The 26952-nt window shown below is 39.6% G+C and overlaps 2 protein-coding genes across 5 annotated transcripts in view; one reads left to right on the forward strand and one right to left on the reverse strand.

Moving 5' to 3' along the window:
- DNAH3 (dynein axonemal heavy chain 3) overlaps positions 1-20575 on the reverse strand; it is a 59779-nt gene extending 39204 nt beyond the window's left edge. Inside the window, exons 1-23 of one of the 3 annotated variants that reach the window (XM_039560328.1) lie at positions 20443-20575; positions 16994-17102; positions 15338-15451; positions 14340-14544; positions 13925-13958; positions 13243-13423; positions 12539-12728; positions 11876-12071; positions 10784-10909; positions 9865-10060; positions 8447-8626; positions 7938-8074; positions 7675-7780; positions 6932-7110; positions 6454-6638; positions 5034-5157; positions 4305-4461; positions 2416-2560; positions 1923-2134; positions 1572-1663; positions 1047-1161; positions 391-507; positions 21-200 (exon numbers count right to left, since the gene is read on the reverse strand). In XM_039560328.1, coding sequence (XP_039416262.1) covers positions 21-200; positions 391-507; positions 1047-1161; positions 1572-1663; positions 1923-2134; positions 2416-2560; positions 4305-4461; positions 5034-5157; positions 6454-6638; positions 6932-7110; positions 7675-7780; positions 7938-8074; positions 8447-8626; positions 9865-10060; positions 10784-10909; positions 11876-12071; positions 12539-12728; positions 13243-13423; positions 13925-13958; positions 14340-14544; positions 15338-15436 — 3156 coding nt within the window. In that variant the 5' untranslated portion in view covers positions 15437-15451; positions 16994-17102; positions 20443-20575. Of the gene's footprint in view, positions 1-20; positions 201-390; positions 508-1046; positions 1162-1571; positions 1664-1922; positions 2135-2415; positions 2561-4304; positions 4462-5033; positions 5158-6453; positions 6639-6931; positions 7111-7674; positions 7781-7937; positions 8075-8446; positions 8627-9864; positions 10061-10783; positions 10910-11875; positions 12072-12538; positions 12729-13242; positions 13424-13924; positions 13959-14339; positions 14545-15337; positions 15452-16993; positions 17103-17542; positions 19716-20442 lie in introns of those variants that run through there. The other 2 variants (XM_020584030.2, XM_020584031.2) reach the window with 2 other exon arrangements.
- TMEM159 (transmembrane protein 159) lies at positions 19819-25096 on the forward strand. 2 transcript variants are annotated; one of them, XM_039560333.1, is made up of 5 exons: positions 19819-20054; positions 21291-21425; positions 22332-22500; positions 22897-23035; positions 24214-25096. In XM_039560333.1, exons 2-5 carry the CDS (start codon positions 21354-21356, stop codon positions 24302-24304), a joined length of 471 nt encoding a protein of 156 aa, XP_039416267.1. In that variant the 5' UTR covers positions 19819-20054; positions 21291-21353; the 3' UTR covers positions 24305-25096. The 2 variants fall into 2 exon arrangements, with proteins under 2 accessions (XP_039416267.1, XP_039416268.1); XM_039560334.1 differs by lacking the exon at positions 19819-20054 and adding an exon at positions 20213-20318.
- Positions 25097-26952: the final 1856 nt, after the last annotated feature.

Genomic DNA, 26952 nt, shown 5'->3' on the forward strand with positions numbered 1-26952 from the left:
TATGAAATGTTAGCACTTACCACTTCTGTCATGATGTTTTTCCAGTATGAATCCACAATCTTAAACTTTCTGCCCTCTTCAGGCATTTGAGCTATAATGTCTTCTGAACTAAAAATTGGTTCCAAATACAACCACGTTGCCTGACATTTTAACCAGCTGTCTATAATATCTTGCATTAAACACAGCTTATCTTTCCAAGCCTGCAATGAAAACATTTAGTAGTTAAGCAAAATTAGTAGTTAAGCAGAATTACAAGAATAAATCCAGAACTATGAATATGTGTTCTTAGTTAACAACTCTGTAATGTCTTATCATGTCAAAATACCTTGAAGCACTTGGGGAAAGCATACTATGAGACATGCAAGCTCAGTCACACTGGCCTTTCCTTACCACACATTCAGCTTCTATTGGTTTGATGAAGGGAGAGCCACATACTGTCTGAGTCTTAACAATGTGATCATCCAGCAAAAGCTGGATGTCATCCACTGCTGACAGGATGTTGGTGTCCTGTAAATACATCACATTTTGGTAAGTCAAATGGCAGTCACTTTACTTCACCACTCATTCAGCTTCCTGTTTCCCCCTTCTCTATGATGGTTGAAGCAGCAAGGAATTGAGAAAGGCTGCAAATGTGTGAAGATATCAAATGGTATCTCCTCTGTACACCTCTGTTTCAAAGGTCCAGAGACAGATTGTTCTGTGAATAGGAAGCTGGTGCCTTCTGACTCGATCTTTTCCACTGTGATTCTTGTTTCTTCTGAGCAAGTTAAAATTTCGCTACTGTCCAGCTTTCCATACAATACTGGAGAAGTGCTCCGGCCTACATATTTGTTAGGATGAGTATGTGAGATCACAAGCTGTCCAGATACTAAAGTCCAAATAAAAAGATATATAATAACAGAGACATCTGCCCAGCTCTGGGCTAAGATACAACTTTCCATCATGCCACAATAATCAGCAGCAACGTCCCTCTAGTATTTCTCAAGTGGTATTCAGAATCAAAGTAATTCTTTTCAGATATATATATTGATTTGGTGTTTACTTACAGTATCCCTGTACTTCACCAAACCGAACTGCACATCGACCCACTCCGATTTCATTTTCTCTATTGATTTCTCTAAGGAATACTCCTTACTTGCAGCTGCTCCAACAGGTTCTATTCTAAATTGAAATGAAACATATCTTTGAAATGTTTTTGTAACATAGCTGAAGAGCATAAAAAAAGCAGCTGTAGGTAGAGTTGCATATCAGACTACCTTTCATAATAATATCATAGACTCTTTCTTCAAGGAATATTTTTTCACTTTCAGCCTCAACAAGTTAGAGATATTGATATTAATTGGAAGACAAATGCAGACAAAATTCTGAATGAGCAAATTAAGTGGTTTAGGAATACAACTGGATTTTTATGCCTCTGTGCTACAAGAACAACTGACAGTTCACTGCTTGATAAAATACAGCTGATTTTACAGCATGTTCTAACAGCACACAAAACCCCAAAAGAACTAATATTTGATATCTGACCTGTGAAATTCAATGTCTAAAAAATGAGACTAGATTAAGCTTCTTACTGTTCAATAAATTTTGAGAGTCCACAGTCCAATATGTTTTTAAGGTTAGTATTTGCATCCGGTTTGATCTCGCATCCTACAATTTGACTAATCTGAAAATAAAGTAAGAAATAAATCTATTATCAAGATGCTTTTTTGTGAAATCCTTTCAAACAGCAAGCAACAAGTTCTAATGAAGTATTAGTGAACACCCTAATTTGCTTTTCTGCCATAAATTATTAATTTAAAGAAGCTTCTGCCTGTGGTGTTACAAATTTCAGAACTGGATCTATCATGTCACAGGATAAAAGATATTGGACTGTCAGTTTCTGTGGCAGAATATTTCCACAGTTAAAGCAGAGTTTGAAGTACCTGCTCCCAGTGTCTCTCCTTCATTCCACGATTGCAGGCAATTGACAGGACAGGAAGATGCTGTTTAAATTTATCAAGCTTGTATTTCATGGATTCTGCCATGCGCCTGGGCACGGGCACATCTGGGAAGCTCTTACTGAGCTTGTAGATGGTCCTCCACATATTTCCAACTTCTTCACTAATTTCATCAGCATTCAGTTGCTGAAGAGGTCCTGAATACAACAGCATAAAAAAGTGCAGCAGGCACATCAGCACAAAGGAGATTCCCAGGGTGGTTTAATTACAGCTATTTTTAATCATTGTCCTCTAACTGAAAATCAATTGTGTTACAAAAAATTATCTTAATGCAAAATCCAAGTCAGTAACTCTATTTCACACTGCTTCACAGCATTTATTTCTTAAAAATTATTTTCTCACCACTGATCAACACTTTCAGCTTCTAATTAATTAAGTGTAAATAACATGTTTCATCAAATGAGCGTCAAAGCCTCACCATTCATCCATTCCTCAGATTTGGTATGGAAGCTATATGCTGTTACCCAAAGCTGCTCAAAGGGTTCTTTGCTTGCAATTATAGATTGCAGTAGAGGAAATTGACTCTTCTCCCGCTCAAGCAAATCTTCCTCAAAATTAATAGCCTTTAGAGGAAACAAAAATGTATATTATTTCCATCAAAAATTCCTATTGTTGCTTAAACTTTTAAACAGATAATATTGAACACAATTATTTTACATGTCTTAAAGCCAGACAGATCTGTAGATATAAGCCTATGGATTTTAGGTACATAAGGTAAATGGTGTTCTTCCCCTGGTTATTTCATGGAATCATAGAGGTCTATTCCAACCTAAATGATTCTAAGATCATCAAGTCCAACTGTTAACCCAGCATTTGTGGGTATCTTTTCCTCCTCAAATAATTTTAAAAATCCAAATCCATTTTAGAATAACATAATGTACCACGGCATTCAGCAAAAACAAGGCTCACAAGTTTCCAATCCACTGTGAAATTTGAATGTTAGCTCCTCAGTTAGAGAGGCTTGCTGGAATTTTTTTAAACTTGTGATTAGGTTTTTTTGTTTTACAGAATTATCTGGGAGCTCCCACCAAAACAGGTGTTAATTGCTCTGCTTATCCATGGTAAGGCATTGTCTTTGTCCAAAAGATTTTACAGTAAAAACCAATGTCCAAAGATTTGGATTTAAAAAAAGTATTGTCTTCTTCATTTTACAGGTAGGGAGGTGAAGCCCAGAGAAATGCTGTCTTGAAATGCAGACACTGAATTCAGATTGAGTCCTGAGTATGTGCTTTCATAATGCCAACAATAAAACTTGTAATCATTCAATATGAGCTGCAGGCAGAAAAAATATTAAAGATTCATATTCCAAGATAATACTTAAATTCATGTATTCACTGAGCTAATTGTCACATCATTGAAATTGTGTGGCTACACCTCTCATTGTGATCATGTATTAAGAAACTTAGGCTTAATTACTTGTTCTGATCTACCTATAACAGCACATCAGTGCTGTTAACTCACACTAATTAAATATACTAGATGCCTTTAAATCTGATTAATAGTATTGATGTGTAGGACTACCAATTTATCTAAATTCTAAACTCATTTAATTGGTTCCATTTTTTCTTTTGACTTAATTAAAATCTTGACACCTAAGGCTTCATAGATGGAGAAATCTTATTGTCTCACTGTGATTTAGAAGCTTGATTAAGCCTCACAATGCCTGTGAGATCTCTCAAAGACAACCCTTCTCATTTCCCAGCAGAGTCACAGCTAAGACAAACTGTTCAACTTAAAATGATACAAGAGATTGGATGGAGAGCCCTGAATAGAATCTAGGGATCTTGGTCTTCAGTTTGTTTCCTAGCATTTGAAATTCCTGTTAAAATGTATATTTAATGCCTATCAGCATTAAATGGAAATTATACAAACAGTTGAAAAACATTTGGGTTTAATTAGAAAACAAGCAGAGGGACTGAAAACAGACCTCCAGTGCACAAACCACAATTCAGGGAAAATGCCAGCTCCCTCACATTCTGCCTCTGCCAACTCTGCCAGAAGAATTGTTTTCTGTAGATAGCATCTTGCTACTACTGACTGCTTGGAAACACTGAAATTCAGTATTTCAATTTTAAAAACTCCCTAACATTTATTTCGCAAAAAATTTGCTCTTCAACTCAGTAGTTGGGACAAATCAGCATACAGGGACAAGAAGATATTTGCCACATCTTTGTGCATCTGGAAATTTTAAAGCCACCTTAACAATACATGGTCAGAACCCCGAAAAAAAAAATCAGGTTCAGGAACCAAACTTTTGGTCATCCAGCACATTGTAACCCACTCCACACTTGATTAATAAATACTAACCTCAAATTCTGTTAGTGCATTATCTATATTCTTATTTAACTCTTCAAATTTCCCAGCATTCTTCCTCAATTCTTCCACGGTCACGATATCCCCGCGCCTTTTGAAGCTTTCTAGCTCTTTATTATAAAGTTCAAGAGTTTTCTTAAACTGAGAACACCTGAGGTAAAGATAGCTAAGGTAATATGATATTGTGTTTCATTCCTTTTCAGGTTTCAGTTATTTTATTAATTACAACAGGCACTGTCACATGAAATCTGATCTCAGCACGAGTGTAAACACAGATGCCAGTGAAAGCTCACTAATCAGTTCTATCAATACTATGCAGTTCACGGGATTGGAATTCAAGACTCACTTTCAAACCTCACAAATTATTTACTTTACTTACATTTGCTACCTTTACTACCTGGAGAAAATAAAGGAAGAATGAAAACAATGTAACAAAACTACGTGTAATGCTGTACTAACCAATATAACAACATAAAATTATGAATATTCTGGACCAATCCTCCATTCCTCCTTTCAGAGCTATTTAAGTAGAGAGATACTCTAATCAACCCTCATCAACAGTGTTTTTCAGAAATATCCATAATACTGTAAACTAGGTTTATTCCTTACTTTCTCAGCTTCCTTCTGAGTTTTCCTTCTTTGACATTATCTCCCTTCAACTGATAGTGAGATTTTTCTGTTCTTTAAAAATACCCAGTGAAAAAAAATTACTTAATACCATACCTTTCAATCAACGCCCTCTCTACCTGAATCCTCCTGTCAGTCAACATATTTTTACTGCTTTCAAATATTTTCGTAATCTCATCAGGCCAATGGAAGACTGTGCTATTCAGGTTTATGTCATCATCTAAAATAAAAAATATATAGCCATCTTTAAGAAAATACCTTTTAACCAATGAATTAATTGAATGGTTATTATATATTAGAATGGCTACCAACAAGAAAAATAGTTAAACTATGTTTAGGAATAAACAAAGAAGCTGGTGGCTGAATTATCTTCACTGCAAAGAAACTCTTTCCTGAAACAATTCTAATTGATGGCAAAACTGTAAAAACAAGTTAAGAATGTGAACTTCTCTAATTAAGATGTTAGTTAGGCAGAGAGAGTTAGTAAGAACAGCTATTCCATAATATCAGTTCCATTCAACTACACACAGTGACAGACCACTCCCAACTAAGTGTATATTATACCTACATATGATGGATAAATGTTTAAATCGTTTCTAGTCCTCAATCTGTAAATGCTGAATTATTCACAAAAGCTAGAGCATCACAACTACAAGATGAGCAGGCATCTCCATCTTCATATTTGTCTGTTTGTTCAGTGCACTTTGCTTATTACAACTGACGTAGGACACATGCTTATAAACCCAGCTACAGAGGATATGAATTATGAAATACTGCAATTGCAAACACTCCAGTCCAAAATGTGACAGAAAATTGTCCTGGCTTCCATAGGCATCCTAATTTTTATCATAAATTAAGTCTAATAAACATGACATACCCTTGTTATTTCTATCACTTTCTGATCCAAGACTGTATTCTGCTTAAGGAAAAAGTATCATCCTGACACTAAAATAGGTTTGCATTCATATAACTGCCCTTCTTTTTAGGTGCAGCAAATAACAGACTGCATCTGGGAACTACCTTTTTGCTTTGAATAAAAATGCAAACTAAAAGTAACTTCAGTCTTAGAGAACAGCCTTTGTACTAACTAAGAACAGCAAACCGTGACAGCAAAACAACAAAAGGCATGCTCTGCTCTAATCCTCAGCTGCAGAGATGCAAGTTCTCACACTTTGACATGCTGTCATAGAGCCTTTTTGGCTTTTTGGATGGCTTTTCTCTGGAGAATTTTTATTTATTAACATACAGCTGTAACATCATTTGGCCAGATTACATGACATTGACTTGATAATACTTAAAACACATTAAAAAGCCCTGACTATGCTGTGTGCCATTTCTCCACCATTCTTTGCTGCACTGGTACATTTTGGCATCTATTGAATTCTTTTTATTTCCCTTCTGTCTCTTTTGGAACTTTCCGTTAGCATCCTAGAAGATGCAACATTTAGGCATGCAGAGCCCATTATCTATATAAATATTCTCATATGGAAATGTTATATTCTGTAGTTAGACATACGAGAGAGATCAGCATAGTCCATGAGGATTTGCAGTCTGTGTGCTGCTTTGATGAGCTCCTTATTCAGTTTAATAACAGTAACTTCACTGGATTTCTTTAAGAATGCCTCATACTCCACCAGCTGTTCAGTGTTCTGAGGCACCTCGCTCATTCTCTTTGCAATGAAGTTATACTCATCACAAATTCTACAACAAAAAGAGAATAGGCAAATCACTGGGATTGTAAGCGAAGAGAGATGCAAGATCTGGTAAATTGATTTTGTCTTTGAAACAAATATATTAAATTTCGTCATAAATTGAATTATTTTTTTTCCTTTTTGTGAGTTCTAGCCAAAGCTCCCTGTTCAGCCAGGCTGGCCTTCTTGCACTTGTCCAGTCAGCACTAGAAAACCCAGCAGATGAATAAAAGTATCTCATCCACAGATATACAGTATCAATCCAGGCAGACAGCAATAACCATCCACACAAACAACAGGTACCTTTGGTTTAACTCTCTATTTTCCATCACTTCAAATTCAATCAATGTGTCTTTGAGATTTTGGGTCCGATTGCAGAGTTCCTCATTCAGTTGTAGAGCATCCAGACAGAACATGGCCAGAGGAACAGTGACATCCATAGACGCAATCTCTTTTTTCAGTTCTGTGAAGCTATCAATCTTCTAAAAACAGAAAATAATACATCTGTTATTTTTCCTGAAAGTCCACAGCTGAAAAATCTGACGCAACTAATAGTTGCCACCCATCAAATTGGATCATTTATTCCAAACAGAAGAAGGAAGACTAATTTTTATCTTTCCAGATCTCTGCTCCTATCCACAGATTCCAGGGCTGAAAGCTTTGCATAGTAATTTTCCACAGTAGGGAAGACCCCAAGCTGCCTAAGGAAGCATTTAGCCATATGCTAACTCAGGGATGCAAGGAGAAGAGTACACAAGGCTGACTGAGGACAAGATATTGAAAAGACAAGCAAGCTGCAGACTGACCAAACACTCTGGGCAGCCTTTCTGCTGAGAAAGAACAACAAAACTCACAGAAGAAGGTCATAAAGAAACCTCCTCCTACCTTTGCACAGCAGCCCCTCAGTGAGGGGCTATGTAAATTGAGCACTCCCTGGTATTCCCAAGGGTAAAATAAGTGACTTGTTCTTTAGGCAATAAATTAGGAAGTCATTCTGATGTGTTAGCTGCTGTATGAACATGCTGCAGTTGTCAGTAACACATTACCTCAGTTAAAGCATCTAAAGAAGGACTTTTAGCCAAGAAATTTGTGACATCTTGCCGTGAATTGTTGTTCAAAAGATTGCTGTACTTCCTGTACACATTTAAATACCTTAAACACAGAAGACCACAAAAACAAACATAAGTTTCCAATGCCAAGTTTATCTATAGAAAGAAACAAATACACCCAAACTGTCTCTTCAGTCAAATGGACAGTGTTATGAAACTGAGGGTTTGGAAGGGCAACAGCGTTACCAGCCAAAACTTACTTCTTTGGACCAAGTATGTTGCTTTCAAAGATCTTCTCAAGTTTGTTTATATACTCTGAAAACAATGATTCATGTGGTTTGACTGTATTAAGAGTGAGATCATGTCTTTTTAATTTCGGAAATAGAAGTTTTTCTACCTAAAGGAAATCATTACAAATACTGTAATAAGACACAGAATAGCAAAAATAAGGTATTCTATTACCCATTCACCCACCACATAAAAAAATCATAATTTGGTAAAAACAGTGCAATGTGAAAAGGCTCTGATCCATAATTAACACTTGGTTACTCACACAGTTTGCTTGTGAAAACAATATGAAAATCACACCTTCAATATAACTTGAATCTGAAAAGTATCTTCTATAATCAAAAAGTTCACACAGTTCATGATTCACAATCCTCATCTTTGTCTTCTATTTGTCAGTCTTCAGCCTCATTCATAACTTTTTATATTACAGATAGTTTTTATTAATATTGTATTTTGTACGCAGCTATAACTTATCCAGTACCTTTGGGAGTTCCTCAGCACTCTTCAGGATCTCATGGAAGCAATGACTGATTAAATCCCAACATGCTCTCAAAGGTGGCTCAAAGACAATATCAGGTTCTTCCACACGGAGTTTGACTGTGAGTATCTGAGACAGGAAGAACTGCACTCCTCGATACGGTTCTTTAAAATCATTTCCATCCTTAGGGGAAAGAAGGAAAAATTTACAGAACAAAGAAATGAGCTATAAGAATAATCATTTCTAAACTGTTCAAACTCCCCAAACATCCTTACCACACAACACCAGTGAGATCATCTCCCCTGATTTTTATACAAAACCTGATATTCCAAACAAGATATTATGGTGTTGTCTCCTAAATCAATCTATAGAAGCTGGAATTAAGAAACTGGATTTAAGCCTAATTGCCTTGATTTTTCTCTTAAGTAACAGAAGTAAAGCACTAATTATTGTACTGAACAAAATTCCTAAAAAATTTTATCTATGCTATCTCTCTGAAATAAAATCTAGAATCTAGTTTTAATTGTCTTGTATGGTCAGTAAGAACTGCGCTACCCCCAAATTGCCTTTACAATAACAGAGTCCTAATGCATGACTAGACTCACAATGTAGATGTTATAATAATTAAAAAAAACCCAAAAAACAAAACAAAACAAATAAAAGAGCACACCCAAACCAACCCACAAGACAAAACCAAAAAAAAAATTTTAAAACCCAACCATCAGCAACACAATCATCATCCAGATGCAAGGCTTAATGGCAAGGCTTAGTGCAAGGTCTGACAGTACATTGCACTAAGTGTGATCCTCTGCAATGCAGTATTAACCTGCCACATTTATTCATTTTGTCTTATCAAGGTAGGTCCTGGGTGAACCTTTCACCAAAGAAGCAGCTTTATGGTAGCCAAAACAGTGGTAAAAACTCCCATGGTGTAATGCTTATTATTATATAATCCTATATATTACTTGAAATAATACAGGGCACTCATCGGGTATAGACAGGGACACCACACGCATAGATCACCTCTGCAAGGATTACACACGACTGTGCACACTTTTGACTTCAAAGGGGATTATTTATGTGCTTTCAGAGAAGTACTGTAACTGTCTTGCCTCATTAAGACCAAGAAAAATTAAACTAAAATAAAAATAAAATAAATGCACGCTCACTCAAGATCGAGTTGAGCTCATATAAACTGTTACTTGTAACCCTAGACCTCCCAAGTGATCATTCAAGTAAGCAATTCTTGACAGTGAAAAAAATCCACTGAGTATACACAAGTCTTCAAAGGATACAGCCATTTTTTATGGAGGCAAGAGCCATTTGGGACATTTTAGCCTTCAAAGAGCACTAGATTTTATGGCTATACGAATGATCTCCAAGTAAGACAGAAAACTGTAGATACACTTGACAGCAGATACCTTGTGGATCATAAAAAGTGCAAGAAGATCTTCTAAGGAGTTAATAACCATCTCACGCAATTGTAAGGACATTAGACTTGCCACGGAACTGAAATAGCTTTCAACTTTCTCCGAGGAATCAGAGTCCTTTTCAGGAGCAAAATGAAGCCACTTATTACCCTGATCAATGAAAACAGATGCACAAGATGGGATCCACCTACAATGAAATAATATGGAGACTAAGTTTTTAAAGGCTTGTTAGTCTTACTTTGCTCCTTGCAATGAAATCTAAGCTCAGAAATTACCCAAAGAATGAATAAAATCCAAAGGGTTAGAAGACAATTGACAACTAGATATCAAACAAAACTGTACCTTCCAGGACTTAGAGAAACCTGAGTTTTAAATCTAAGGATACTTGTTACAATGGACCACTATGATTAGTTTAAATTAATAGTAATAGACAAAATAATAGTCAATTATATTGTTTTATTGACTATGAAACAATATTCAATTATTAGCATTAAACAAGAAACAAGTTTGGAAGATATCTCAGGTGGCAGAGTGCAAACACCTTCTATCATGTGCCTCGTATCATCTCTTTCTTAAATTGACTGATTTCCATAATAAAAAAGGAAATTTCCATCACCATTTTTACAGATATAGACTCCACTTCTGTCATGGTTAGAAACCTCTGGATTTCCTGTCTACATTTATTCATAGTTTATTACCATTTGTTCTTGTACAAGCACTGTTGCAGTTCCAAAGGCTCTGACAGTATCCAGATGTTTATTCCGCTCAGGGCTATTCACCCTTTGTTTTGGCAGCCTTGTGGTTGGGCCTAGCGTCATCTCAGCTTAAGGTCTGTTTTTAAAAGGGGCCTTCATGTCAGTCAGACCCTAAAATACTCTATTTATCTACAGCTACCACAGCTGGCACTGACTTGTTCTGAAGGATATCACGAGCTTCCACACAGTGCCTTCGAATGATGGCCTCAAACTCGGCAGGCAGCAGTGGCAGGTTTCCACAAAGCACCTCTGCAGTGCGAACAAACCGGAGATGGCTGTACCTAGGGCAGGGAAACAGAGGAGTTCTTTACAGAATACTGTTTAAAAAAAAAAAATCCATGAAATATAGTCAGGAAGGCTTCAAATGTATCATAAACACTAAAAATATAATTTCATTTATAAATATCATTCCATTGCTAAGCTGTCCAATAAGTGCACTTCTGATTGGGTTTCTGCTATCAACAAACATCTATCAACAACAACAAACAAATGCTATCACATTTTATTTGTACTTGCTGTATTTCAAACTCTTAATTCTTTGCTAAAATTGTCTTGTCCTTTTCCAAGATTCATTAGTGTATCCAGTCATTAAAGAACATACAGAATGACACCTGCTGCTTCTATTCCATATTAATAAGTAGCTATCCTGACTACTCTATGGGGAAAAAAATGAAATTTCAGCAGCATGGCATATATCACAGTCTGTAACATACGAGCTTAAATGCCTGCAAATGTTTCTTAAATGCAAAATCAGCTCTCAGAATTACTAACTACCATATTTAACTTCCTAAGATTACACATCTTAATTTTCAAATGTCCCCAGGGCAAAATTCAACTACAGACACTTGAGAGATATTCAGTTTTAAGAGTTAATGTTGTTCATATCAACAACCAGGATGCAAATTCCAAATCACCATGTACTAGAGCATTGAATCTTAATTTAGGCATAGCATCTTTTAACAAAGGGCATGATCTTTTCACAGCATTAATTTATCCATTTTTCACCATGGACATGTAACACATGTTCATTCAGAGACAGCAGGAAACAATAATTTCATGCTGAAATTCTTAAAGGCTCAGAAAAATTAGAATTATTTAGAAAACAGACATCTTTTGCCACTCTTTCTAGCGGCTTCCCCAGGATCTCCGTAGCATATGTTGAGAAGTCAGCAGATGCACTCTCTAACCAAATCATTAAATAAAAACATGCTGAATTGCATTAAGGTCCTATGAACAAGCCATCTTACTGAGAAAGCCAGAGCTCTTGCAAAGTGGGCATCAATGAATTCACTATGAACAGATTCCTTTCGTTCCAGCTTTTTGTTTCTTTGTAAGAGCTGTGCCATGGGACTGGTGCACAGACAATTCTCCGGGGAAAAGGGCGTGGGGTATTTCGAATAGAGAGTCTCTTCCTCTCAGCTGGATCCAACAAGACATAATCAACTAGAACAAATCATATGTATCAAGGTGAGACTGCATGTATAGCCAAAATCACTATATCTTCATAGTTCAGGAAGCTGTAGAAGTCTGCACATTTAAAACTAACATAGTCATAGTTATTTGTATGTTTTTAGCATAAAATACAGCACAGTAACCAAATTACAAATTTTACTCTAAAATTATTTCAGAAAAAAAAAAAAAGAGAGAATTGGTCCTGATTCTAAAAATGGGAGGCAGGAGAAACAATTTTGCATTCCCAATGGGATGTTGGAACGTAAGGTTTCAGAAGTAGGTATTTGCTGAAATTGGAATGACATAGCACGATCACAGGTTATTTTGTCTCAGAGATCTACTGTAGTTCTACTGACCCCAAAGGAATTCTCCATAGATGCTAAGAATAGAATGGAGACTCGCTTTCAAAGTGCAGGAAATGTCCACATACTTGGAACCACCCAGAGATTGAGTCTTACCAATGCCTTTCATGAGGCCGATACGATAGTCTGTCTTAATCTCTTCTTTTAAACCTGCAAGGAATTTCTCCAGCTCTGGGCTAGGAAGAATGTGAGTTGGAATATGTTTTAAAATTTTATTCACCACTTCCTTATCCTGAGGTGCCAGCATGTCTTCCTGCACTCCATTGTAGATGTAGTGACAGTACCGCTAAAAAATGTTTAAAAGATTACAGTTATTGCATGAATTTCCTGACAAGTAATTAATTACTACAAAGTGCTTTCAGCTTTTCTATCACTTGAGCCTTTTCTGTAATTGAAAGGTGTTGGAATATAATGGATTTTGGCTATCTATGTCTGTTCCTTTTAAAGCACTGACATCTTTACAATACTTCCATCTGTGTTTATGTAAGCATATAGACCACTAGAACCCAGTGCAGCATACTAAATTACTGATCAAAAAAGTACTAGAGAACAACATGAGAGGTTAAGAATTTGGGAAGATACTTAACTTGCAAACCCTTTACAGCAAAAATCAGAGTAGCTACAAACAAATGAGAAAGGAGTTGATAACATTTAACAGCACTTTGCTATATTGAATATTTACATTCCTAATCCTCGTGTACTGCCTGCTTTTCTCAGCTACTTTTTAGTAAACAATTTCCAGATACATTGCAGATGATTACTGCTGCTTCTTCCATCTTAAAAAGAAATTCTAGAAGTACCTCTATATCATCACTTGAAGGTGGCTTTTCTCGCTTACTTATGTCCTTCTCATGTAAATCCATGAGAGCAAATTGTTCTTCTGGGGTCAGTGGCTGGTTGTCTGTGTAATTTATGACATGCAGTTCTGGTGTATGAGCAGGTGCACTCAGTGAAATGGGTTTCAAACTCTTTAACAAAGTACTTTTGAAAAAAAGGAATAAAAGTTTAGCGAATAAAGAAGCAGTAATGTTTAAGGACAGGTGACAAGGATTATATAAACGACTTGTGCTGCACTGAGGACAAGTATGACCTATGGAAGTATTTCAATTATTCAATAAAAAAACTCTCATTAAAATTGTATAATACAATACACTACTTTAACATAAAGGATGCAATCATGCAAACCTTACAACTGCCCAGTATCACTCAGACAAGCAGTATTTTATGAGCAGTTCTACCAGAGTCAAACCTACTAGCAGAGTTATTTAGGTTGCCCAAGATCTCCATGTACTTTCATGTGATTATCTCACCAAAATCTTGTGACACCAAAGCCAGCATTGATGCACATGTATTTTTTGTAGGGACTTAACATTTCATGCTTGGATGCTTAACACAGCATTCAAGTAAAAAGAAATATAAAATCACAACTCAAACTAGAATGACTGCAATAATCTGTACCTTTACAACATTTCATTACGTTACCTGTCAGAACTCCAGCGCCGCTTTCTCCTAGCAGCTTTCAATGCCAGTTAAGAAAAATCACATACAGAAATATTGTTCAAGAAGATATTATTTCATATTGGGAAAAAACAGAGCTAAGATAATTAATCAGATAATGAAATAAGAAAAAAAAAATACAACATCACAGAGAAGCACTGCACATGATTATTTGGAGGGATGAACCTAACTAGTTAATCTGAAACTGGCCTTTCATTTATTGAAGTTATGCATGCTTGGGCAAACTTGTCTGTACTGACTCTGAGGTGACAAGCTTGTAAGTGTTTACTAGGGATAAGTGATTTCTTCCAGGGATGACACTTTCACAGATAAAGAATTAGAGATAAAAATGCATAGAACAAGCAAGCCTAAACTTATAAACACATTCAAATATGGATACACGGTGAAGCCTGTGATAACTCTATCACTGAAAACGACTTGAATTTTTGCATATTTTTCAATTTTAAATCCTGTGCAGTAAGAGTGTAGTTATTAGCTATGGAGTCACTTGGGTTTCGGTAGTGTTTCTGTTCCTTGAATGGAGCTGCCAAAGTCCATGATGACTCTTGCATCAAAGGAGGGTAACAGCTTTTCTCACGGAGAAGCTGAAATTGGAAAAATAAAAGCAAAAGTTTTACACAGCACAGTAATTTAAAAAGACTTCTTAGGGCTAGAACAGGATTAAACCTCAATTAGTATAAAAAGAAAATACATAGGTCTGACATACATTTGACCACTAACCTATTTTTAGATCACAATGCTCTGCACATTTATAAGGATAATTTTATACAACACTTCAGTAACACTCAGGCTTTTTTTTTTTTTTTGCATAATCAAGATATTTTTTATAAATAAGAGAAGACAGTACATTATCTCATTCTTTCTACTCCCCCACATCTCTATCTTGCTTCTTTTGTTCTCCTTATATTTGCTTAGATTTAGAAAATTCCTATTTCTCATGCCTTTGTCAATGGCCTGTCTACTTTTAACACTCAATCCTTGTAATAGTTGAACAATAGTACAAGTTAATAAATTCAGCTCTTGTTTTTCTCTCACATCAGTAAGGATTTGTAATGCATTTCTTCTGCCTGTTCATTCCATGTTTTCTCAGGTGACTTGGTATCTATTGATGGACTTTTCATCAGTCCTGATGTCTAAACTTTACTAAGATAGCTCACAGGCAAATGAGATGCAGGTCTCAAAACACCCTCAGAGATAAAAGTACATGAGGTGCAATCATGAATGTGCTTGGAACCATTGAATGATTAAGGTTGGAAAAGACCTCCAAGGCCATCAAGTCCAACCTTTGACCCAGTACCACCATGGCCACTAAACCACATTGCAAAGAATGGGAATTTGCCAGCCCATGGAACATGTGCATACCCTGACAGCACATACCTCATGCAGGTCTGAAGGTGCATCTGAAGCAGAAGCAGGTGCAGGTGTGTGTAGGAATGGTAATTTCGGTGACCGTTTTGGACGACTCATATTGCACATGGAATTGGTTTGTGACTGGAGAGAAATGAAAAACAACTTCAAAGATGTTTATGAAATACTCTGTTTCAAAAAAGATTCGTGAAGAAGGAAGAGTCCCTCAGTTTTCATTACAAGTTGAAAATTACATATTGCAACTTTTCAAATTTTAAGGAAACAGCTGTTCTTTGGGGTGGGCTCCTCAGCAAAACATGTTTTTTGCAGTCATTTGATAAAACCTCTAAATACCAGTAAATGTCAGTTAAAAAAAAAAACAAAAAAAATCCTTATTGTTATATCCCTGAAAACGATTAAAAATATTTGAATGTTTTAAGTTATACCAAAAACTCCACATGGAGTTTGTAATGGTATAAACTCTGGATATTAGAATATTAAATCCTACCAGACTGCCAAAATGACAGTGAAACAGTCCAAGTTGTGTGAACCACTTTACTGGGGACGAAAAAAGGACCCACTACATTTTTTTCATGTCTGTAATGACTCAGTTCCAGGAGAAGCTACTGCCAGGATGCTGCTGGAAGAACAAACTGCTCACAAGTACTCTGCAAAGTGTTTTACAACAAATGTCAGGATATCCAATATGCTTTAGGATTATGTTCCACCTCTTCAAGGTGATAATACTTTGAGATGGCCTTCCAGGACTCCATACAAAGTTCTGTCAGGATATTTTCTCAGAATTATTTAGCCTCACAGTGTTTTAAGATGCTTTTGAATGACAGCTTTCCTTAGTGTAGGCCAAAGCCTCACCCACAGTCTGAGTTTCCTAAATCAAATTTGTTGAGCAGATTCACAAGGAACAAATTCCTGAATACATAGTGACACTATGAGAAAAAGGAGGTGGAAGGGTGTTGTATCCAAACACAAGTGAGTTAAATCACCATGAAAGAGGAAGTTATTGCCCAATATAATTACGTTTTTAAATGATATAATCTTTTTTTTCCCCATAATTTTAGCACATGGTTATTGCTTTCTGATATATCACTGAAAAACTATGCTGCTGGAACCTAGTTTTCTAGCAGACAAAACTGTGCCCTCATCAATATCAAAGTAGAGCCCATTTAGAAATAAAATTTGAGAAAGGACTGATTTGATTTACCTCCTTGGTATTCCCCAGCATGCCTGCACACACAAGCACAGAGAAATAAAGACATTATCACTGCCAGACATAACTTACTGAAGAGAGTATGAATTCCTCTTGATTAATGACTAAAGGATTGGGCCTTAGGGTACTTTAAAAATGAATAAATGATACAGTTTATTAGGACATCCACTAATTCATTCTTAAAGGTACAAGAGTCATTAAAAAAGCCATTGTTCATCCTGAAACAGCTCCTGACTTACATGCCAACTAACCTTTCAAACACCTAAATATTTGCACAAAGAAATCCTTTAAAAGAAGTACATTATAAAGGATTAAGTCCAAAGAATATTCAACAAGAACATGTGTCTTTTAATAAGAGTTCTTCCAATGCCAAACCACTAACCACCAGTAATGGCCAATTTCATCTGAAGTTTTGACAAAGTTATTGATCTTTCACAGTCGCTGCAGAAGTAACTTACCCTCAGGAGACTTGGGCTCTGTGTTGGCTTTGTTTTGCTTTGCTTTTTTTGTTTGCTAAGAATTCTTTAGGCCTCCCCAGCAGTGTGAACATCCTTGTCGTTACATGCACTGAAAAAGAATGAGAGACTCATTTCAGGTACTACACAAGGTGTCAATCAGCTTCTATCCCAACTGCCAGGAAGAAGAAAAATCCCAGCTCTCCCATTCTGTTTACAACAATAAGCTTTCTCTCCCACCAAACCTCCATGATCTTTTTTCTTCATTCCTCCCAAGCTCACTTTTCACCTTAATCTTTCTAACTCCCCCCAGATGTCCTTCAAGTAAGACCTTCTTCCATCCTGCCCTTTCTGCTTTCTCCAAAACCAGTTTCCTCCCTGTTCCCAGGGACTCTGGGCCCCCCAGCTGTGGTTTACAGCAGAACCACACATTAATTGCCAAGGAGAATAAGCCCATGTCAAAAGGAATGGGAAAAGAGAAAGAGAGAGATGCCCAGCATGCCTCACACATCCACAGGAAGCACAGGTGAGCAGGGTAAGGGCAGGTACTACCTGCAGGCACTCTTGGTACCAGTCCCTCTGCCTGCCGCAGCTTGGTGAACTTCTCTGACACTGCCTTTCAGTCCTCAGCTTGGTTGCCCCAGTTACAGCATAGCTGGTGCTTGGAGACAGAATTCCCTCCTCCCTCTCCTCCCCCAGCAAAGAGGAAACAGCCCCTTTCAGTGTTGTGCCAAGCTGTGATCAAGGAGATTCAGTTGTGGAACCAACGAGGAATTGTACAGGCTCCTTTTGCCTCTGAAAGTTATGAAAAATGTAGTCCTGAGATCCCTGAGATATTCTAACTTTTGCATGAAAGCACTGCACAGAGCTCCCAGAGCAGTAAAGGCTCTATAAACCCAAATTTTCTTAAGAAGATTTGGAAAAAAAATATTCAAGATTCAAAATCTTGAATCCAAACACCTCCACCACTTTTCCACCTTTCAGAATCAAACTCCCTGAAGAGCTGAACACAGCAGGTGAGATACTCCCAATTCCTCTAAGCCTGCATGCATTTGCCTCCCACTCAGTCATCACTACGTCCTGAAAGAGCCTTCCATCACATTCCTCCACAAATGGGAATTACAACCATCCAACATGAAATCTAGCACAATCTCTTAACAGCTACCCTCAAGAGGGGCCTTGGACACGTTCTGCCAACACGGCAAGAGTTCCATTTTAAACCCTTCCCCATCATCTTAGCTACTTGTCATCCAGTCTTCTGTGAGCTGTGAGAATGGCTGATATCCCTGAGTTAACAGCAGAGTTTTCGTTATACCTTGTCCTTATACCATCTACAAGTGGAACACTGTTGTTGGCCACTGTTCTTTAAACACAGGCCAGCAGTGCAGGGTACAGAAGCAGCACTGCTGGTGCTGGTAATTGCTTGGCTAACGTGCGCCGTAACTCTCCAAATATTTCAGTGCTGGTTTGCAACATGAGTATTTTCCTGCTAATTGGAGCTGACACTGGCATGAAGACAAGCTCAATTAAGCAGCAGTTAAGAGTAACTACTGTTCCTCTCTGCACATCAACTCAGATGCTCATATATGCGTGCCCTTCGAAGTTGAATAAATTATTTGTGCTGCTTGAAAAACATTAAAACCAGTTATTTTGTATAGTGGAAGATTACATATGAATTTTTAGCAGAAGAGCTAATTACACATAGCAAGAAAATAATTTACTAAGAAGTACAAGACTATCTTCAAAACCACAGCTATGGCATGCTTGAAAACAGCCAGAAATTTAAAATCTCCAGTATACTTTAAACTCAGTGACTCCATTAAACTTTATAGTGCCATTATCACTGGATTATGTCACACTGTAATTCTGCCAGTTAGTTTTCCCTACACTTACTTTTTCAAAAAGGATACAAACACAACAAATTCAAATTTATTACGATACACCCTAGTGTACCAGGAATATCAATACACTATGCAGTTTAATAATATGAGAGATTAAGCACTTTAAGAGTTCAAGCAAAATACATTTGCCCAGACCATCCTCTTCTTGCAGGTATCTTGTGCTGGGCTTTTAGACCCCCACCGTCCAAATATGTGTTAATATACAAATCTTACTCCCTCTGTCTACACAAATCCTTGTATCTGCAGAGATCATTGAAATCAGCACTTCAAAGACACAGAGCTCCAACAGTCTGATATGTTAAACCCTCCATACTTCATAAAACCTCTTTTTGCATTAATTTACAAATTAAACATGCTATTTATTTTGTTGCCTTTAAAAAAAAAACCATGAAACCTTTAACATTCAGTTTTGTAATACTCTCATAGGTGGCACCAATTAAATGATTAAAGCAGCCGTGAGAAACATGAATATTGAACTCATTTCTGATTGCAATTTACAGCACGAAAAATTCCGTGTAGCAGAAGCTGGGAATTCACTGAAGCCTCACGCTTGCATGTTAACACCATGATGATGGATCTGGAGAACAGCCAGGCCAAACCATCGTGCGACAACCGCACCGAGCATCACTGCTGAGAACAGTCCCAGCCAAATGCTCAGACACTGTAGGACGCACTGCTTTTGCCGAAAACCCAGCTAAATTCCTACAGTAATTTCTCCTCACACGGCACATCTCCCCGAACAGGTTTGCCACGTGGGCACCAAAACACCTGGAGGCAGCAGGACAAGGTGGAAACGTGTGGGAACAACAACCCGTGACGGGGGAAGGCGGCTGTGCCAGCTGAGGCGTTTCACAGCAGCCGCTCCACCGCTCCTCACGGCGTGACTGAACACTCCCAGCCCACTCGAGCTGCCTCCGCTGCCTCGCAGCCCGGGGATGCTGGCATTGCAGACACCCACGGAGCGATTGCTGGCACCGGAGCCGTGAGGCGCGGTGCCCACCGCCTCCTGGGGCCGAGCGAGCCTCCGCACGCCTCCACAGCGGCACGGCGGCCGCAGATACCCTCATCTTCCGTCCTCCGTTCCAAAAAGCTCCAGGCTGTGTGTCCTAAAGCAACACAAATCTCTAGGACACTCATGAGGGTGCCCGGACCGAGCGGCTGAGGTAGGGCCGGGGTGAAGGGCAGGACAGCGACGGGGACGCGAAAGGACACCAGAGGGGCAACAGCCGCCACCACCCAGCCCCGGCGGCCTTTGGAAAGCGGCCCCTCGCTCTGCCCGCCCACGGCCGCGCCAGGCGGGCTCTGCCCGGCCCCGCGGGGAGGAGACAGCGGCGGGAGGGCGGCGGCGGCGCTCCCGCAGCCCGGCAGGCCCGGCAGCCGGGGGGAGCGGCCGAGCGGGGCCGCGGCCCGGGGGGCGGCAGCCGCAGGTGAGCGGGACGTTCCCGGGGCCGCCCGGCACCGCTCCGCCAGCCCGGGCTCCGGCACCGCCCGGCTCAGCGAGAGGGCCGCGGCCCGGTAGCCCCGCGGGAGCGGGGCCGTGTCCCCCCTTACCTCCGGGGGATACACGCCGGGGAGCCGCTGTCCGCCCGGGGCGCTGATTAGTGCGGGTGGCGGCAGCGGTGATTAGAAGGGGGGTGGTGGCGGTGCCCTGGCCGCGGTTCTGCGGTTCTGGGTGCCCGGTGCAGGCCGCGGGCGGTGGCCGAGGTAACGCCCGAGCTCGGGCGCGCCCCGCGGCAGCTCCTGCCCAGCGCTGCCGGCAGCGAGGGCTCGACCGCTGCGTGTGACAGCGCCGAGTGCCGAGGAGGGGCACAGCAGGGACACTGGCGCCCTGGCTGCTCGGCCTCGCAAACAGGAAAATGCCTCCTCTAACCTGCCCCTCGTAAGGGTCCCCCGGCAACAGCAGCTGGACATTTTCAGGGAGATTGCTGCACTGAGGTTTCTTTTAAACTGACATAATTGAATATGTTAGAGCATCTGGAAGTATTTTGGCTTTACGTGCAGAGTTTTGAAGCTGTATGAGATACGCTCTCAATGCTGAGCACAAGGATGCTCACAGAAAAAAGTCTCATTAGCGTGTTACCGGTTTCCAGCATCAATAGCAACAAATTGTCCATGCAGGTAGTTAGAAGTGGTGTTTTTACTGGTAATTGAACACCCTGACGGGTAAGCACAGGGTTAATGTTATAAAGGAAGAAGGTGAGAGTCACCTGTATCTTGCTACTTGGCTTTGGGAGTTCCAGAAGAGCTTGCAGGGACAAGCCTACGTTAGATGTGTCTTTGTAAAAGTAATGTTTTAGATTGTGTATCACTTCATCTGAAACCTGCATTATACAAAAAAAAATTTAATTTTCAAAAAGCATCTGTATGAGCCTGTTATTAACTGTACCTTAATTTTTAAGGGAAAGTGGATGGCTGAGTGAGAACTGGCTGTTCAGAAGAGGTCGGGGCTGAGGATTAATAACATGTCTAAAGAAATGCAGGAACTACAGAAGCATTGGCACTCCGTGATACAGACCATCCACAGCAACGCAAATGTGGGTCTGGATTGTAATTTTATATATTTATAATGCTGCTCCTTTCATAGCTATCAGGATAACATACCCTGATTTATTTAAATGCGCTCCCTATTTTTGAAGGAACGCTGTGAGGCCTATCGGAAGGCCTGTCCTCCCACGCCTTCAGTCAAGAAAAAGGGAGGCCTGGTTCTGCATTTTTTTGTTTTACTGGCATAACTCTTTGAGATGATAGAGTGGCATTTTAGTGAAATGGTTGTACTGCTATAAAAATAACTAAACTACAATACATTTCCTTATCGATAAAATACCAAAACTAGGATACATGTTTCCTTAAGGGAAGGGAAACTACTGCAGTAAAATTCCAGAGTATAGCTATGACTGCCTCTGTAAAAAGATTTTTTTTTTACTAGTAGCGTTACTAAATTCTTAACAACTCTCTGATACAGACATGCCTGCACTGTACTTAGATTCAACAGGTGAGCAGGTTGCAGCTATTACTAAGCCATGGATAAAAGAAAATTGATAATTTTTAAATGTTGCAGATTTTTTAAATTAACAAATTCTCAAATAGTTCAAAACAATGGTTGCAGAGACCCCAGTGAAAACTGCAGCTAGACTGACTTATTTTTTTACTTGTTTTCAGATTGGGTTTTTTGTGGATTTGTTGTTTTTTATAATTTGTGCAAGAATAGAACTGGGGAGTCCAAGAGAAACATGTTGGTAGAATTATATTTGCTCTGAAGTTATCTAAATTTGCAGCAAGTCCCCATGCTTTTGAAACAAAGAGGCAACAGCTGCTCCCTATTCCAGCTATAGACTGGCAAAAGAGCTATCCTACCTGTAGTTCACTGCAGTGGCAGTGATCTGTGAAAGGCATCTGTGACGAGAGAAAAAAAGTCTGAAATGTTTTTCTTTCATCTGCAGGTTGTTGCCTTTATGAATTCCCGCGTTGGCCAATATTTAGATGACCATCCTTTTGTTGCCTTATCACTCCTGATGTTTGTTGCAGTGTCAGCTATTCCCGTTGCGTTTTTCCTGGTTTTTGTTGTTACAACAGCTGTAATGGCCTGTATTGGTGTGATAGTCATGGAAGGTACTGTATGCATTCATGTGTGTACTTAGCTATTCCCTTTTAAGGCACGTTATCTTTTCCTTTTCTCTTCTTCCCTCTGGAAGTCTGAGTCCAAGCAATTGAGGATTTCTGTGTGTAGTCCTCAGGTCTCAGCAGTAGTAAAACTCTTAATAGAAGAATAGTAATCTGATTAAGTGTACTCTGTAGAGGGGAAATCCTATTTTCCTTTCTAATCTCAGCCACCAGGATATGCCTAAACCAGTTATCTTGAGCATGCACAGCTTTTATAGAAGTTAGCCAGATGACTGAGGAAGATTGTTTTCCCAAATGGTTTGAGATTGGGGTTATGGTAGAATATCAACTCTTCTAATTTGTACATAGACTTTTTAAAATAAAAAACTGTTGTTGTTTTATTAGGTGTTGTCATAGCCATAGGTGGCATAGCCCTTCTCTGTGTGCTGTGTGGCCTGGGAGCACTGTCCCTGGGAGTTTCTGGAGTGCTGAGTGTTTCTTACGTTGCACTTTCAACTCTGGTCAACTACTGGTGTGCATCAAGGTGAGTATGGATGTCTTGATCCATGCTTGGATTTCAAACTCTGCAACTGTACTATTGCATTCATTGCTTCATTTTTTTCTAATTGAGCCACTGTTGCTTAGTTTAACAATGGCTCTTGAATGCTTTGAATCTTGGGCTACCTTCGTGGCTTAATACGCAGCCTACAGGTGTCTGATCATCAATAGCTATTCTAATGAGTGTTAATACATGCCCTTTTTCCTAGGTGGGAAGGAGGAAATATAAATGGTCTTTAAATGTGAATGTGCTAACACAACATGACATCAGGCAGTAAAATACAACTTTGTCTCACTCCAGTGTGTTGCTTTAAATGTCATTAAAACCCATTGCCAAGTTGAATTTTGTGTAGGGGATGAATGTTTTACAGTTTTTCCTGCATGATGACCCAGCTATCTCTGCTTACCTGCATTTGTAGAGTAAGGCACCAAAATCAGTTGTAGATTTGGGATAGGCAGAGGAGTATGTAAAAGGGACAGTATGGTCAAAATAGAAAGAGCAGGGGTTGTAGGATAGTTTCGTAGGTGCAGGGTGCCAGTTGTGCCTCCCAGGACTTTGGGGTCTATTTCAGTCAGCATTGCCTCAGCCAGGCAGCTGGGAGCAGGAGGCAGCAGCAGGCTGTGCTGGAGTGCCACCTGTGGCCCCCTGAAATATCTGCCAGGGAAGGAACCACAGTAATCACTGAGGCAGAGGGAAGAGCAAGGAGAAAAACTGCAGCTGCTCCCTTTTAGATTTTCTCAGTTTGCTTCTTCAGCACAGCTGTGTTTGCACAGCTCTCAAAGACACACAAAGCTGCCTGAGATGGCACCAGGGGGACAAAAGCATGGTGCAAGGCCCAGTGTGCTCACACTTGCTCCTGGGCATGCTGCCAGGTCCACAACATTGCCCACCAGTTCCAGAAGACTTCCATTTTCCATAGCATATCCAAGCACACAACCCAACCTGCACACCAGCCCTGTTGACCTACAGCTTTGATGGTAAAACAGATAATACCATCTATTTTTGTGTTCCTCTGTCTTTTGAAAGAAGCTTAGGTAGACCAGCAGCAGATACAAACCTGTCTGGGACATCTCACATTGCTCAGCTTTTTTGAGCAAAAAGTTAAAGGACAATAATCTTAGAGAAGAACAGCCTATAAAACCATTCTTTTCTTATGTCTACAGGGATCAGATAAGGAAGCCAGATGTTAATGGAAGCTTGCCACAGAAGAAGCCTGGCTTGGATCTTTCTGCCAATGCTGCAAAGAGTGAATAAGTGGGTTTCTCCCACTTCCTAGGCACTTAGCTGTACAATTCCAGCCTTTGCTATGTAATTGTTTACTCCTTGAGCATTGAACCATTGTGTACTGCTGGAAACTGAGAAAAACCAATATACACCTTACACTGGCACTGTTAAAGGGATGTTAAGAATAACCAGCAAGCAGTAGTGCATTGCAATAGTAAGTGTATGTGCATGATGGAATGTTCCATAGAGTTCGGTAAAGGGATGCAATAATAATTGTTAATAACTGCAGAGTCAGTGGCAAGTAGGTGGACAGAAAGGGGAGGGAGGTATTTGATTTCTCAGATACTGGAGTTCTGAATATACTCTGCTTAGTACATAGCAGTGGTCATTTTGATACAGAACTGCCAAAGTTCAGAACAGTAGAAACATGTTTTGAATGTGGAAAAATATTTGTTAGCCTTAACAACCTCTGTTAAAATAGTATGGGTAGCCCCTGCCACTGCTTTATATTTATTATGCAGGGAAAAGTGGGTTTGTTATATGTTAAGTCACAGTCTAAGCTTTTATCTACCCTTAGATGTTATGTTATTCCAGAGGGATATTTTCCTTATTCTGATTGCCTTATCATATCAGGGGTATGCTTAGGTCTTGCATTTTTTTCCTATTTGTTTAGGTATTTAAATTGCCTGGTTTGCTTTTCAAGTTGTACCTTTGTGTATGTTGTTTAAACTTTATTCATTTTTGCAAGTGCTATTTTATTTTTAAGCATTAAGAAGGTAGCTAACTACATTAGTTTAATAAAGTGCTGTTTGTTTAACCAGATTGTCTTATTAGTCTGTTTTATTCTACAGTAAAAACAACTTTTTCACATCTCCTTTTAGGAAGGCTACATTTGGAGCTGAGTTTTTCTCCTTGATTAAAGGATTTTATAGGGCAAACATTGCTGAGCCAAAAACTGAAGATTACTCACCTTCTCATGCCTCTAAAGGAAACGCAGGTGTCTAAGGTCTAAATTAGTTTTTACTTAGTTTTGTGTGAACAGGCAGCAGGCTTGACTAAAACACAGACACAAAGCCTACCTGAGCTGTAATGTGCTCCACACAGTAGTGGTGGTAAATAGCTTCAGCCCTTAGGCTGAGCTGGCCCCACACTTGAGCTGTAGAGTGAAATAATCCCCAGAAGACTTCCAGGAGCCCTTTATTTTAATGGCACATTAATTCAGCAAACATTACAAAGCCACATAACCAGCCTTCCCTCAGGCAAGGCTGCTTGCAAGAGCTTTCCAGGGAGCACCTCCAAAGACAGAGCAATAAAGCCCTTAGACCTGTCTAAAGTAACAACACTCAAAACCTTTATAGCACAACTTATACATGGATACACAGCTGAATCCTTCTTCCTGAATTTCCTTTACGCCCTTATCTTCTGCTGAAGGGAAGAGGCATTACTTAACATCAGCAGACTCTAAAATAAGTTAATTCAGTCCCACTCAGAGTCTGACCCCACATGAACCATTTCCTTCTGCATTTTAAATTTATTTTTTATTATACAATTCATTCTTGTCATCAACACTTATCAGGAGCTAAAGCTATGACTCCTCAGTGACCTGCAGGTAAATTTGGAGCAGTTTCTCTCCTGCTGCCCTGACCTTTGCATGCTTATCGGGCATTTCAAGGCTTCTCACTGTGTCCTTTTCACCAAGAGCTGCTTTTTGTGCTGTGCCATCACTGCAGTGTGGTTTTCAATAGGGAGATGCTGAAGAAAAAACTAGGTCAGCATAGAGTAGGTGTTTTTACTGGAGACAGTAAGGCCATCCCTTAAAAGGAGGGCATAGGTTATTTTCTTCTTTAAATTATTAAACACTGCAGTAGAGCTAAGAAGTTCTTAGCAAGACAGGCTGGGGTGATGCTGCCAAGTCCCCTTTCTCTCAGTTGCTCCCAGCTTCCTGCAGAACAGCACCAACCCCACAAGAAACTGGCAGGAGACTCCCACCCCAGTGGCACCATTCCCAGCCAGCTCCTCAGCCTACTCAGCCCTCACAGACCTGGTTCACAGCCCCTTACTTTAGGCATAAACACGCCTTAATAGGCAACCACCCTCATGGCCCTACACCCCAGGGGACCTCATACATCCCATGTCTAAGGAGAGTTGGAGCAACCAACTGCAGTAAGAGTTCCTGAAGCAGCTGCTTGAGCTCAGGGTGCAGAGTCAATGCTGCCTCCACTTGCAGCAGGTTCCCTGACTAATTCCTCTGGCTCCTCTTGCAGGACCATCATCCTCACCTCACCCCTGCCCTGTGTCAGAAGAGGGGGACATCTGCCTGAATGCAGGAATGGAATCTTTTTTACTTGTAAGATGAGCTTAAACTTTCCCAATAACACACTTTAACAGGGGACAGAGGGGCAGCAGCACACACAGAGGAAGAGGGAAGGAATGCATCTAGCTGGGCTTTAAAGTAAATTATTTACAAAATAGGGAACAAAATCTTGTGTTTTCCTTGATTTGAATTAATTACGTGAGTCTTCATTCAAACCACCCCTGCAATGTCCCTGAAGAGCACAACTGAGCCACCCTGAGAGAGCTATAGTTAACCCTCCCAGAGACAGATCTCCTCCTGTGCCACAGCTGAAATCTTTCCCTAGAGAGACAATATCAGCCAGGGGCAGAAACCAGGCAAGAGC

This window comes from Corvus cornix, chromosome 14 (assembly GCF_000738735.6).
Source record: "Corvus cornix cornix isolate S_Up_H32 chromosome 14, ASM73873v5, whole genome shotgun sequence".
Lineage (NCBI taxonomy): Eukaryota > Metazoa > Chordata > Aves > Passeriformes > Corvidae > Corvus > Corvus cornix.

Coding starts and splice junctions, on each gene's coding strand:
- TMEM159 (XM_039560333.1), top strand. CDS start 21,354: ATGTCTAAAGAAATGCAGGAACTACAGAAGCATTGGCACTCCGTGATA. Junction 21,426..22,331: donor CCATCCACAGCAACGCAAAT/GTGGGTCTGGAT, acceptor TTTCATCTGCAG/GTTGTTGCCTTTATGAATTC. Junction 23,036..24,213: donor AACTACTGGTGTGCATCAAG/GTGAGTATGGAT, acceptor TTATGTCTACAG/GGATCAGATAAGGAAGCCAG.